This window comes from Copadichromis virginalis, linkage group LG2, assembly GCF_057382275.1.
Source record: "Copadichromis virginalis isolate Kocher_CV1m ecotype Utaka linkage group LG2, C_Virginalis_male_GT1.1, whole genome shotgun sequence".
Classification (NCBI taxonomy): Eukaryota; Metazoa; Chordata; class Actinopteri; order Cichliformes; family Cichlidae; genus Copadichromis; species Copadichromis virginalis.
In genome coordinates, this window is record NC_140619.1 from 30,095,543 (window position 1) to 30,109,108 (window position 13,566).

At 39.4% G+C, this 13,566-nt stretch overlaps 2 protein-coding genes and 1 long non-coding RNA gene across 3 annotated transcripts; 2 read left to right on the plus strand and 1 right to left on the minus strand.

The window, feature by feature from the left end:
* The first annotated feature begins 623 nt into the window (after window positions 1-623).
* LOC146717607 (uncharacterized) lies at window positions 624-5,892 on the plus strand. Its single transcript, XM_085478506.1, has 8 exons — window positions 624-860; window positions 1,895-1,947; window positions 2,050-2,093; window positions 2,458-2,504; window positions 2,593-2,767; window positions 3,669-4,868; window positions 4,946-5,046; window positions 5,149-5,892. Exons 1-8 carry the CDS (start codon window positions 753-755, stop codon window positions 5,185-5,187), a joined length of 1,767 nt encoding a protein of 588 aa, XP_085334632.1. The 5' UTR covers window positions 624-752; the 3' UTR covers window positions 5,188-5,892.
* Window positions 2,506-7,104, minus strand: LOC146717608 (uncharacterized). The gene is made up of 2 exons (XR_014923661.1): window positions 6,799-7,104; window positions 2,506-2,829 (listed from the first exon to the last, which is right to left on the minus strand). It is a non-coding gene; the product is annotated as an uncharacterized LOC146717608 (long non-coding RNA).
* Window positions 5,941-12,893, plus strand: tmco6 (transmembrane and coiled-coil domains 6). The gene is made up of 13 exons (XM_085478517.1): window positions 5,941-6,414; window positions 7,665-7,771; window positions 8,391-8,503; window positions 8,606-8,789; window positions 8,889-8,993; window positions 9,156-9,247; window positions 9,378-9,494; window positions 9,590-9,704; window positions 11,428-11,608; window positions 11,921-12,015; window positions 12,176-12,343; window positions 12,422-12,556; window positions 12,644-12,893. Exons 1-13 carry the CDS (start codon window positions 6,324-6,326, stop codon window positions 12,665-12,667), a joined length of 1,527 nt encoding a protein of 508 aa, XP_085334643.1. The 5' UTR covers window positions 5,941-6,323; the 3' UTR covers window positions 12,668-12,893.
* Window positions 12,894-13,566: the final 673 nt, after the last annotated feature.

Consider the following 13,566-nt stretch of genomic DNA (forward strand, 5'->3'; position numbering starts at 1 on the left):
GCAATTGAAAGCAACCAGTTGTACACTTGGTGCTTTTAAGTAGTAGCTATAAAAAGACATTGCCCACTAGAAGCATGCCATGCCACAAAGCTGTCATATTGTTTGTTTGCTTTATATTAAAAGTGTTTATAGTAGCTGAACTGTAATGATAGAAGGGCAGATCAGATGTCTGCATTTTACCGGTAGAATCAGAGTAAATTTCCAGAACATCATTTATAAAATATGATTCGTCCACATCATGAAAATCATCCCCTCTTTGGGTAAAACTGAGCCTAAACTGGCCCGAATATAAGATAGTTAAAGGCAGATAGCAAAACACAAATATAAAAAGAAAATGATTTGGTTTAAATGGTTCAATGCTAATGTCAGTTTTCATTATAACATGGCTTTAAAATGCGGTGAAAAGACAGCTGAAAAAACCTCTGACACACATATGACTAACAGACTATATAAACTACTTTCCGTTATTAGCCCCTTATCGAAATGCATTGTGTACACAGGTTAAGTTTTCATTTGAATGCGTGATATTTTTGCAAGGACCGCTGACAGCGTTGCTACGCCCCGCTTACTACATCTCCCATAGTGCATTGCAGCGGTAGGAAATAATCACATCCTTGGGTCAGAGTTCAAAATGGTAACATGCGGGTTTCAGAAGCTGCAACTCTGAGCATCATGAGGATACTTTTAATATGAAAATACCACTTGCGTTAGCTTAGCCTTAGTTTGATTAATCCTTTTTTCGTTTCTCGAATATGTCCGTGAACGCATCAAAGCACGAGCTGATCCAGCTGATCTACCGCCACTTGAAGGAGCATGGTTATCGCTCAGCTGCAGATGAGCTACAGAGGCACAGCCCACAGGTCAACATTGTTCACCACACACACACATATCAACTGCAACTGTTACAATGTTTCAAATGCTGCTCCTGTGCTGTGCAATAAACCCCCTCTACTCACACCTCATGAAATTCCACAAAAAAACATTTTCTGAAGTGTGGACGGGGAAGAACGTTTGCTCAATTAAATCTCCCCATTTTTCGTAACAACTAGACTGCTACGTGTTTCTATTTTTCTGCATAAACATAGTTGTGTGTGTATATATAACTTTAAAGATCGTAAGATCCAAGAAATGTATCCTCCCCTTGCTGTGAGCTAAAACAAGCTCAATGTTAGGACTTATATACCACTTAAAAAAAAGTGGTGTGTGAGTGGGCCAACTTCTTGTTGCGTTCAATACTTGCCTAGACTAAGAACGTAACACTTGAAAGGCTTTCACCTTGTATAGACCTCTGTAAGAGGGACTGTGGCTGGAGGAAAGACAGAAAAAGTCAGATTAGTTTTAAAGGTAATCAAGTCCTTGACATAAAAAATACCATCAGTTAGACTCTACTCACCAAGAGCTTCCACCCAAAGTGGCTCAAATAGGATGTAGCATATGGCCAATTTAAATGAGTGGGGAGAGTGTGCGGCCAGGAAAAGCTGTTTGTGGTAAAGTCTAAGAAAAAAGCCCAGAGATTTGTATAAGTGCAGTCATTGCAAATGTAATACAGACCAAGAAGGCTTGTTGATTTTTCTTCCCCAAATGAGAACCATTTGGTCCCTCCACAGGTTTTTGAATTTGTAAATATTCCACAAAATGTAGTAGACTTTGTCCTTTTCTGTAAACGTGTTTATTATTCTAGTTTATTCATTTGTAATGAACTCAAGTCCTTCCTAACCACCTTCTTGGGGTCTGCTTTCATTCAAATTTGACACATAACCATAACAATGGCATGTTTTTATGTCTTTATATGCTGACATCTCCTTCAGACTACTGTACCATGTCCAAGAAATACTCCCACTGTATATTTCAAACTTCTTAATAAGTTGTAACATTTAATTTTGATTTTCTACAGGGGGAGACCAAAATATCAGTATCACTACTCGACATCTACACATCATGGTTGAAGTAAGGATGATTTCTTAGTGCTTTTCAGAAGCAACGGCCACTGGGTTAGATGTCTCATTTTGTAATAGCTTGGATACTAACTATTTTTTTTATTCCTGACAGTAACCCAAAAAATTCAGCAGATCAAGGAAGGACTCCAACTAAAGGTTCATATTTTTCTTTTTCTTTGTTAAATACAAATTAAATTAGAAAGCTGAAGTTGGATCTGAGATACTACATTTGTTTATTTGTGTATATGTGTGTCCTGATCCAGCTGTTCATGCTTACAAAATTCTTAAGCAAGATTTGGAACTTCTGTACATTAGTTTGCTTTGAGTATTTTCATCTTACACCTGTACCCAAACATTCACACTCCTAACAACCTCCAATCAGATTCAAGATGAGGGCGACAGCTTAGTGAAAAAACTGACATATCAGAGAATGCAGCTCGGTTTGTAGCAGTAAACTCTTTGAGGCCAGAGGTTGGCGTATTTGAATGCATTTTAACACATTTGCACTTTTTATGTTTAGCAAAGTCTACAACATCAAAAAAGAAAAAGGACACAACTGCAAAAAAGGTGAATTTTTATTTTGTTTTAATTTCTTTTCGTGGCAGTTCTTGGACTATACCAACCACGCTAATCCTTCTTTTTCTTTTTTTCCCAGTCTGTTCCAGCAAACAAGAAAAAACCTGAGGGAAAAGCTGCAAAAAAAGTCACAGGGGAGAAGAAATCAAAGAGCCGAACATCAGACAAAGTTGTGACTGCCGGTGCAGATGATTCAGACTCTGACAGCAGTCTGGATGTGGAGAAGTGGAAGAAACTGCTCCAACAGATGACAGGTGAGTCACTGAATGCATTATTCATGGGCGAGCGTGTCAAGGATGAGGTGATGAAAAGAATCCTAGAAAAATGAAGAGGGGGTTATGAGTGGACAATAAAGTGACCAAAGCCAGGCTAGAAATATTTGACTTGCCCAAAACACCTCACTTAAGGAGCAACCAGGGCACATCCAGTTCAGATACCTCAAACATTTCACATCAAATGAAATGAATCCCATCTGCCCCTCTCAGAAGGAGCGGTTATTTGCACAGTAACTTTAGGATAGTTTTCCCTTAATGTAATGAAATTATTTTCAGTTGCAGGCTGTCAGCGCACACGTGGGTGAGTTTTATCTTTTTTCCAACAAGTTTGATCTGTTAGAGATCCAATCAGATGAAATTAGGCTTGTTAGAAGAGGGGTCCTTAACGTGGTCTGAGCTAACATAACCTGTTTCAGGAAAAGACTGTATTTTATATTTCAAATAAGATTTTATTGAAATGAGAATCATGCAAAGATACTCTAATGCAGGTTCTGAATTAAAGTGTAAAGCTGGAAATAAGCAAAATATGTCTCATTTGAGCTAACGTCAAAGCGCGCTATTGAGAGACTGAGATGTAGCATTCAGGCGAGGTGTTCATGGTGGAAGGAGTCTAAACTCAGGTGGAATAAACTGTGGAGGGTGTGGAAAATGTACAAAGTGATGGAAGATGAAGGGAAAGCTTGGTCCCTCCACTTAATGAGAGAAAGACAACCACCAGACAGTGCAGCACCACCCATGAACAACCTCACCATGGAAAAGAGTGATTTCATCCAAACAGAGCTGTGTACAGTTACTGTTTGCTCGCTGTTTATGTTTTCTTTTAGGCATTTGTTCCACCATGCACAGTTTGATGTTTTTACTGGGTTTTCTCTGTCCACAGATGCCGACATAGTCAAGATGAATGCCATCAATGCCCTGGACTCCTCTGCTCCTCAACCCCCGAAAAAGAGAGTCAGGAAACCCCGGGCTAAGGCTCCGGCGAAACCTGGAACCCCAGTTAAACCGAGTAACGGGACAGTGAAACACAATGACGAAGGTGGCGAGAAACATGTGACTGAAAAAAAAGCAAAGACGAGCTCGACCGAGAAGAATGTGACAAAAAATGTGACTTCTGTCACCTCAAGCACTCCGAGCCAAAAGCAAAACCTCTCATCTCCAGCGGACAAACAAATAAAAAAGGACAGGGAAACTGCAACTCCCAGTGAACAAACAACTGATGACAGAACATCTGAGCCCAAGAAGAAGAAGAAAAAGAAGGAGAAAATTGCAGACAAGGAGGAAAAGAATGAGACGGGTGAAGATGGAAAAGAGGAATGTGGCGAAGAGACGAGAAAGACCAAAGACACGAAGCAGGAGGAGGCTAAAAAAACTCCGAAGGTGAATAAAAAAGCAAAAGAAACCAAAGATGATGCTGAAAGAAATGAGACAGTCACGACTGAGACAAACACAAGAGGGAACGCTGATGAGAAAACCCTTTCAGAGTCAACGGTACAAGAAAAGAAACAAAAGAAGAAGAAGAAAGAGAAGGCTGGTAGTGAGGGAAGTTTGGCACAGACTGGAAATTCTGAGCAGGTATCTGAGGAAGTGAAAAATAACAAAGAGAGCAAACAGGAAGAAAACAACCAAACCTCAGAGCACATAGCAGAAGAAAAGAAAGCCAAGAAGAAAAAAAAGAAGAAAACAGAAAGTGAGGAAAATTCATTGACATTTGCAAGTGAAAGCATTTCAAAGCAAAAAGCTGAAGACATAGAAAATAATACAGAGCAAAAAACTGAAGAAATTGAGACTTTAGAGCAGACGTCTACAGAAAAGAAGGCAAAGAAGAGGAAAAGGGACCTTCTTAATGGTGAGGAAAATCCAGAACAAGTACTGCAGGAAAAGAAATCAAAGAAGAAGAAAAAAGAAAAAGCTGATGAAGAAAGAGAGCAGGTAGTTGAGGATATAATAGATAATAAGGTAGAGGAAACAACAGAGCAGGTCAAGAGTGTCAAGAAGAAAAAGAAAAAGAATCCCGCCAACACAGAGCCGCTGCCTCCACCTGACGTAGAGGCAACGAGTTCTCAAACGGAGAAGAAGAGAAGTGAGTAAACAACCCACATATAGCTTAAAAACATGTAATTTGATGGTTTTGTAAAATTGCTTTGCATTTGTCCTCAGAAAAAAGCAAATTGAAATCAGCCGACATCCCAGAAATACCTGTAGATTCAATCCAAGACGCCATGGCAACAGAAACCGCCTCAAGCGACTCCCACAAAAAGGTATCACGCTACTTAGAAAACAAATCTCGACGCTACTTAGAAAACAAATGTGTCCAGTCTCAACGTTGGCGGATCCTAACCCTCATGTCCGTCTCTCCACAGAAGAAGAAGAAATCATCAAAGAATCATCAAGATGTGTGACTCGTCATCCCGCAGACCCAGAGGACGAGGGTCACATCACGTCCTCCGATTTCCGATCATGTACACTGATCATATATCAGTAGTTAGAATATGACTTAAAACTTTAAAGATCCGTCGTTTATATTTTTGCTACATTTTTATCTTTTTATGGGTTTTGGGTTTGTGTTTTTTTACTTAAGTGTTTCTACGGTAGCTGCCATTTTCACGGCACGCGCATTTCGTGGTTGTTTTGGGGAACTGATGATCACCTGTTGAAATATTTCTGCCTCATAGTGAAATTCAGATGGGGTTTAATTGAGTAACGTCTGTTTTTATAAACATGGATTCTGTTTTGCTCTCAGGAATTTCCCTCGTGATAATCCTGAGCTAGGTTCTCTAAACCACCTTTCATATTTTTATGCAGATTTAAGTTGTAAAATGAAGTGAAACTGTGTGATTCTGATTAAGAGGTTTACTCCTGTCCTATAGCTGTCTTTTGGTATTTCGTTAAAAAAAATTACACACTTTTTTTTAACCAGATGTATATTTATTCAAATTGACATGTCAGCTGTTCTATCGTGGGAAAGGAGGGGAAATTCTATGTGTGTGATGAGCATTATTTTTTAAAGTTTTAAATGTTTGATATTAATTTTCTTATATAGATTGTATATTATGCTTTTAATACAAATTAAACACCATAGTTTTTTTTTGTTTTTATCAACTGTACCCGTCCCAAGTCTTACATCTGGTAAATCCTGTTCTTTGGGCACACAAACGCTGAACTTCTTACAAATTAAGGGAAAATGCTTGACTTGATGAGCTCTGGAGATTGTGCTGTGCTGTAGGGGACACTCTATATGTTTGTACGTGTCAGGGATCTCGGTGAGACAAATTAAGATTATTAAGAGAGACGAGGCCTAAAACTGCCTTTCCGCTGAATCGTGTAATGTGAGGGTGTCAAGTCTTTTTTAAGGAAACCGAGAAAACGACTGTTCCACTCCAATCCGGAGGGTGACGCTAATGCAGCGAAAAGACGTTTGTTTTACCACTGTTAAAGAAGAAAGAAGAAGACTGCCCCACTACCATAGCTACACACTAACCATACGATGAGTAACTGTCAGTGAAGTTTTACAGTTGCAGTTGTTACTGGCCGCCAAATGTGGAGGTTGAACAAAGTTCGTCACAAAGCCGGACAACAAGGCGGCAGCTTGGAGGAGCTCAGGCTGAAGAGGCGAGAGAACGAGAGAGGTGTGTCTGCTAAATACCGAGGCTCAGTTTCCCAAACATACTGTAGGCTAACCCTGGTCTTTAACTAAAACCCTGTTTATTCAGTAATGAGCTCATTTTTCCTTTGGCTCTGTGACTATGTTTAGTTTCCATAGAAACTAGCTGGAACTGTAGCTTCAACGTAACCATTATTTTATTAATATCTTAATAAACTTTTAGGTACACGTTGCTAGAGCCAAGTTGAACCCCCTTGTGTTTTCAGAATTGTCTTAATTCATCATGGCACAGATTCAATAAAGTGCTGGTATTGTTCTATTAGTACTGGTATTGGTATTGTAGCCTCAGCTGTCTATTGCTGTAGGCCATCTACTTCGTGTTGGCGTTCATAGATGCTCTTTTGCATACCTTTGTTGTCATGGGCGGTTATTTGAGATATTGTTGCCTTCCCATCAGCTCAAACGAGTCGGCCACTCTCCTCTGACATCTGGCTTCACTAAGGCATTTTTCCTCTTTCTCAGACCGTTCTCTGTGAACTCTAGAGATGGTTGTGTTGAAAATTCCAGCACGTCATCCGTTTATGGAATACACAGGCCAGCCAATTTGGCACAAACAGCCATTCCACATTCAGAGGCATTTAAATCACTATTCTTCCCCATTTTCATGCTCAGTTTAAACTTCAGCAGGCCATCTTGACCCTGTCTACATGTCTAAACCAACTCAGTTGTTGCTATGTGATTATCTGATTAGATACTTGTATTTACCAAGCAGTTGAACAAATGTGCATAATAAAGTGTGAAATAGGTTTATGTAATGTGCACATGTAATTTTTTTAAAAACTGTATTACAAAGATACAGCTCTTTTTTATGACACCCGTGAGGAACTGTTAGTTAGCTGTTACATCTTCATCTCCAGGCATTTTTACAACACATAAACAGCAAAAACAGTTCCTGTGCAGATATAGCTTTTCGTTTCTACTCGAAATTCAGTGTTTTTTTTTAAAATTGAGATGTTCCCATGTACAGGTCTTAATATAAAATAGAGCAGTGTTGGTGACATACACTGGCGTAAAATGAGTCAAAACCTAAATGGATATGTTAGCATCATCTTAACTTCAGCTTCTTTATTTCCCCACAGGCATGGCCTCCCCATGGTGGCTTTATCTCAAAAGGACGCATGTTTTGCACAGCATATGTACACTAAACACAAGTATGATCACGTATGATCCCTGAAGGTTAAAGAGTTGTGACATGCCTCTCCCTGAATGCTTTAGCACTGAGACAGGCACGCAGAGACAGGCAGCTGGTGAGCAAGCGACTACTGCTAAATGAAGATGAGGAGCAGCCGGACGTTAGCATGGACACAGCCCCAGGAGGACATGTAAGTATCAGATATTGTGTTGGATCAGGGGTGTCAAGCACAAGAATTTCCCAGGTGCCAGAATTCTCCAATCTGGCCCACTTGAAGGCTGGAAGATGTAAAGGAGGGAATCAACTTATAGGCTATGTTTTCAGAAGTTTTACATCTTTTACTGCTGATAAAGACCTCCTACGTAGCCATTCACGCTAAACTAAAGGAATTATCTAATAGATAAATAATTAAATGACAGAAAAGTTAATGTTTTTTGACATCTTTTGAAATTTTGGTGGGAAAAAAAGAATATTTTCTGTGAATTAACAAAAACTTTGTTTTATAAGTACAGGACAGTCTGGAAAAAGAGCTACTGGAACCTTTCTGTAATTTTATTTTGCTGAAAAATTGAGACATATTGTTGAAATGTTTCTTCTTTGTCTCATTGTAAGGTTTCTCAGGGATTTAAAGTGTAGCTAAATATATTAACACTGACAGAATGGGGTGTTTTTACTACTCGAGCCAAACTGGGCCGTATTTGACCCACAACGTAAACTGATTTTGACATGCCTGTCTTAGATTATTTTTTTTGGTAGGGTCAGTAAAATGAAAGATCTGAACTCAGCCTGCCAGTCTCATATTTCCTCAGGACATTGTTAGTCTGCTCCACAAACTTCAACACAGCGGGACAGAGAAGGAGGCACACCTGAAGGCCTTGAGTAAAGTTCTGCGCGACCCAGCTGCACAGCTCACCTTTATCAAGTATGGTAGTGGCTTCTGTTGCCATATTGGAAGAGACTAAATTACGCTGTCACTTTTAAGTCACTTCCTCATCTTTGTGTGTGAAACTGTGTTTTCTTTCAGGCACGAGAACAGTATGCATCTGCTGGTCGGCCTCCTCACTGGCTCTAATGCTCAGTGCCGCCTGCAGGCCGTTCGGTGTCTTCACGAGCTCTCTCACTCTTCCCACACTAATGTGGCTCCAGCCTGTCTGCCTGCTACCCCTTACCTGCTCACTTACCTGTCTGGCCCAAGCACTAAGTTTACAGTAAGTCACCATGCAGTGCAGGCAGTTTGTGATATAGTATGACCTACAATGCAGAAGACTTTTGACTTCCTTATTGTGCGGAACATTATATGTACACAGGAGCTGTGTCTCTACACACTTGGTAACATGTGTCCAGACAGCGATGTGGTAAGAGAGAAGCTCCTGGCTCAGGGAATCATTCCCGCTCTGGCCAGCTGTATAGAGGTAAACTACGAAGGCTCACTGTCTACACTAATATCCTTACTGTACTGGCAATTCGTAGAATTGTTGCAGTTGAATCCAAATCTACTCAAACATCCAATTCATAGAGAGACAGGAGTGTGACTGCTGCACGTCTTTGTAACATGTTACTGTGTATTTGTCCAGAACCAACGGCACACACTTGCAGTAGTGGAAGCTGCAGCGTTCACCCTCTCTCAGCTTCTCCAGGCCAGAGACGCACCTGAGAAGATAATCCCGTAAATATATCAATAATGCACTTCTTCACGTCTTCAGCCTCTGCATTCCTCATCTCGCAGAAAATGTCAGAGTAATGTTTTGTTCACATTTAACCTTGTTGTGTTTTTTTGTCTTCCTCTGTGTCTGTAGGATAGTCCTGAAGTCTACCTTGCCTTCACACCTGTTATCCGTCCTTACCCCCGACCCACAGTTCGGCCTGGCTCCTGCCATAGAGTGTGCATGGTGTCTCCATTACCTCATATGCAGGTGAGAAGTTTAGGAAAGTGTCCAAAACCTTTTTTGTTTTTTTGCTGATTTGCTATTGTAGCTAATTACTGAATCTGTTTTGTGCCTTTTATTAGCACAGATGATAACAAAGAGCTGCTGGCTCAGGGTGCCCTGTCACAGTGCAGCTCCTTGTTAGTGTCACTAGGTGGTGCTGTCACCGAGGGAAACAAAGAAGATGGGATTGAGCTGGTATGGAAGTGAATGATCAAATCCAATATTTACTTTCAAAACTTGTTAAGACTTTTTTTTTTACTTTTAAGCAAACAAATTTGATAATTATCATTGAATTAATAATGTAGATTAGTTCATTTCATGCTGAGCTACCTCCAAAGATAGTAAAATGACTTAACTATTATTAAAAGTCAGTTGAAGAATCTAGGAACTGAAACAAAACAGCAACATCGCATATTTGCCTAAGCTTCAGAACAAAGTAAAAATAACAACTAGAGATGGCACGATACCACTTTTTTATGTCCGATACCGATATCATAAATTTGGATATCTGCCGATACCGATATGAATCCGATATAATGTTTTTTAATCAACAAAACTGTTTTTAAATATCTTGCTGCATTTTGTATAAGTTCATACTCAAGTTTAAAACAACAACTACACTAAAGCTATTCTGTTATACCTGCATGCAAAAAAAATATTTCATAGTTCAGCAATACTGATCAATCTAATAAACTTAAACCTACACCATCCTCCCTATTCTGGTATTTTAAAGAGTACTTAGCATAAATATTAAGCAACCTAACTAATAGGGTTCCAACTCCCAGCAACAACAAAAATAAATAAATAAAAAATAGGGAACCACCCCTCACGCTCCACCTCATGATGCTTAATCGACGTAATCAACCTTAATTTGATGCAGTGTGAAAAAAAATGCACAGAAATCAATTATTTTTCAAGAAATATTAAATAGATTCAACATCTTTCTTCAACAAAATTGCAGACTGCACAGATGGTACCTTCCCAAAGGAAAAAGTACTATAGCTTACTAGGGTATATATATTAGACTTAATAGTTACTATTAAGTCTAGAAGTAATAGACTAAATGAATAGAAGTAATTGACTTCTATTCATTTTGCATCAAATTAAAACTTTGGCTGTCAGATAATTATTTATTAAAAGCTAGACATTTTAAATGAGAATAAGAAAGAAAAGTATGTCTTTGTGCCCCCTTTTCCCTGTTCATGCCCTATCGGCCCCCCTGTCTAAACTTTGCTAGATCCGCCCCTGCACAGTTACCAGCCGTCAGCTGCGTAGAAAAAGATCCTGGTGTAGAAAGTAATATTAAATACATTCTAACAACAGCTGATCAAGCTTAAACGTGCTGCTGTTGTTTATCCACTGGTTTCCTCTTTCTGGTGCAAACTGGGCCAAAAGCAAACTAGAGACACGGACTCGCGACAGAAAAGCCGATCAGCTGATCATTAAGCAGTTTCATGATTGAAGTAGCAGCAAGAAGAGGCAGTCGCTCCATATATCGCTTGTTAAGCTTAACGCAGGAATGCTTTACAAACATTCAGAGATGGACTTACACACTTGCTTTACTTCTCTCGGGATAACTTTGTCGGAGATGAAATGCCGGGTTGCTAGCGAAGCTCCAAATGCTATCCAGACCACCGACAGGTCCCGCATGCCACAGCCGCTCTATCACGTGATGCATACTGCTCCGACGTGCTAACGTTCTGAGGTGAGTTACGGCGTGTTGCAAGTTTTGTGAGGTGCTTTCGTGATATTTAATGGATCGGATTACATTTTTTATTTTTCTCCGATATCCGATCCAGTAATTTAGGTCAGTATCGGACCGATACCGATACGTAATATCGGATCGGTCCATCTCTAATAACAACTTTAGTTTTTAATCTGACTTGGATCACAGAAGCTTTTAATGTGTCTTCTTCAGCTCATCTGGCCTCTGTTGAGGTGTGTGGGAAACATCTTGTCCTCCTGCCCGGAGGAAGACCTGAATGCTCAACTGACTGATGCTCATCTGCCAGCTTCTCTGTGTGCACTTGTTCAAGCCTACCTGCACACCCTGCCAGCCTTGGCCAGAGAGACCGTCTGGGTCCTTAACAACCTCACAGGTACGGCTCTCTTGTTTTAGTCGTCTCTGAATGGGACTGCAGCCATACAGAAGTACACCTCATCATTACTAATAGAACCGTTTTGCAATATATTTTTCCTGCTTTGCTGCAGTTCAGTATAGATTTGTGCAAGAAAACATTGCATTTTTTTTTTGGTGTAACTATTCAATCTATTCAAATACTGAATAAAATGCTTGTGGCTGCCTTGTGCATTCTCTGTGCACATCTGAGATTTGATGCATCATAATTATCAGGGTTTTCTGTAGTGTGTGTAACGTGCCCCATTGTGTTTTCTACCTCTCTCCATCCCAGCTCACTCCACCGAATTCTGCTCCGCCCTCTTGACTCTAAACTTGGTCCCAGGATTGATCCAACTTCTCCCATTTTCTCAAGGCATTAATACTATGGTTAGTACTATGATTGATATAAGTGCTTCTTGTAATATTAAGTCATTGTGGCATATAATAAGAAATCTTGTGGTTTTCTCTTGCATCCTTTTGGATGAAAAAAGTGTTTTTTGATTTTGTGTTTTTGTTGTTTTTTGTTTTTCTTGCTTGTTACACTCAGATTCTCAGGATTCTGGCTAATATTGCCCACAAGAAAAAGGTGTTCTGTGTGCAGCTCATGCAGCTTGGTTTACTGTCTGCACTCTGTGCCACGCTTAAAATGGCTGATCAGGAAATGGTGATTCAGAGCCTGGACATCCTGTTCATGATGACTGTCAGCAGTCCAGTGGTAAGTGTGGTAATTAGTGAAACTAAACTCTGTAATGATTGCTAAGCTGTGGCATGATGTGGTATTCTTCTTCTTCAGGTGGCAGAGGAGTTTGTCAGGCAAGATGGGCTTTCACTGTTGGAGGTCCTTCAGTACAATGGTGCAGCAGAGATGAGACAAAGGTCGACGTACCTCCTGGAGAAGCACTTGTTGTCCTACCAACAGCATATAACAGTAATTGTTATGCAGCCTTATTGTCTCTGTTGAATTTTTTTTGTAGTTTTTAGTTAAAAATGTCTGATGGGAGCTGCTGTCTTGCAGGTGGACAATATGCCAGATCCTTGAATCAACAACAAGACTTGTTGTGTTAGGAGGGCCCAGCTGAGGATAACAACATGTTTACATTTTGATATGATAGATATCAAACTTGTTTGTGCATTTGAAGTAATTAGTGATAAAACTGCTGTCTTGTATGTTTTTACTCATGGAATTTTAATCTATGCAAATATTAAATATTTTTATAATACTTGTACTGGTGAAGTACTTTTGCATAAAACTGTATTTATATTCAGATATGGCTTGACATATTTCGAGATGTTAAGATACTGAAGGTGGAACATATAACATTAGAAACATAATGTGTCTTTATCAACAAGACCTTGTCATCATGCCTGTGTAACGATTAAATAATTATGACATAATAAAACTCTTCCTTACAACAAATATGACTGCTGCTTTTTTTGGAGTATTTGCTGTTTGGTTTGATTTTTATTAAGAAACATTTAGTTACATTTAATCACAAAAAATCTTGGGACTTTTACATGTGATGCTGATGATTAGTGAGGGCAGCACAGACCGACCCAAAGTGGTGGCACTGCTATATGTATGTATGTTAAAAAAAATAATCAGAAGTTGATCATTGTGATTGCTTCAAACTGCTGTTTAAAGCTGAAACTTGTAGAGATGATAAATATGCCCAATTAGAAAGTAATTTCAATAATGATAAAAAAAAAGAAAACATTAATGCAATCTGAAACCGTAATGTAAATAATTTTTAAAAAAGCCTCACTTAAAGACTTTAAGTAGGTAAAGTTGTTGTTTTTTTTTATGTACACCTGCTTACACTTATAACACAGTCAGTGTGCACAGACCTCATGGAGTTTTCACTGACCACACTGTGGAACAGTTTCAGCCTGTAACTTCCAATCAAAGTCTTTGGCTCCTCCCCTTAATGAAAAAAACTG

Bases quoted from the DNA above. Each gene is read 5' to 3' on its own strand.
- LOC146717607 (XM_085478506.1), top strand. From the start codon at position 753: ATGTCCGTGAACGCATCAAAGCACGAGCTGATCCAGCTGATCTACCGC. The intron at 2,768-3,668 runs GTGAGTCACTGA...CTCTGTCCACAG, and splicing joins ACTGCTCCAACAGATGACAG to ATGCCGACATAGTCAAGATG. The intron at 5,047-5,148 runs GTATCACGCTAC...GTCTCTCCACAG, and splicing joins CAAGCGACTCCCACAAAAAG to AAGAAGAAGAAATCATCAAA.
- tmco6 (XM_085478517.1), top strand. From the start codon at position 6,324: ATGTGGAGGTTGAACAAAGTTCGTCACAAAGCCGGACAACAAGGCGGC. The intron at 9,705-11,427 runs GTATGGAAGTGA...TGTCTTCTTCAG, and splicing joins AAGAAGATGGGATTGAGCTG to CTCATCTGGCCTCTGTTGAG. The intron at 12,344-12,421 runs GTAAGTGTGGTA...CTTCTTCTTCAG, and splicing joins TGACTGTCAGCAGTCCAGTG to GTGGCAGAGGAGTTTGTCAG.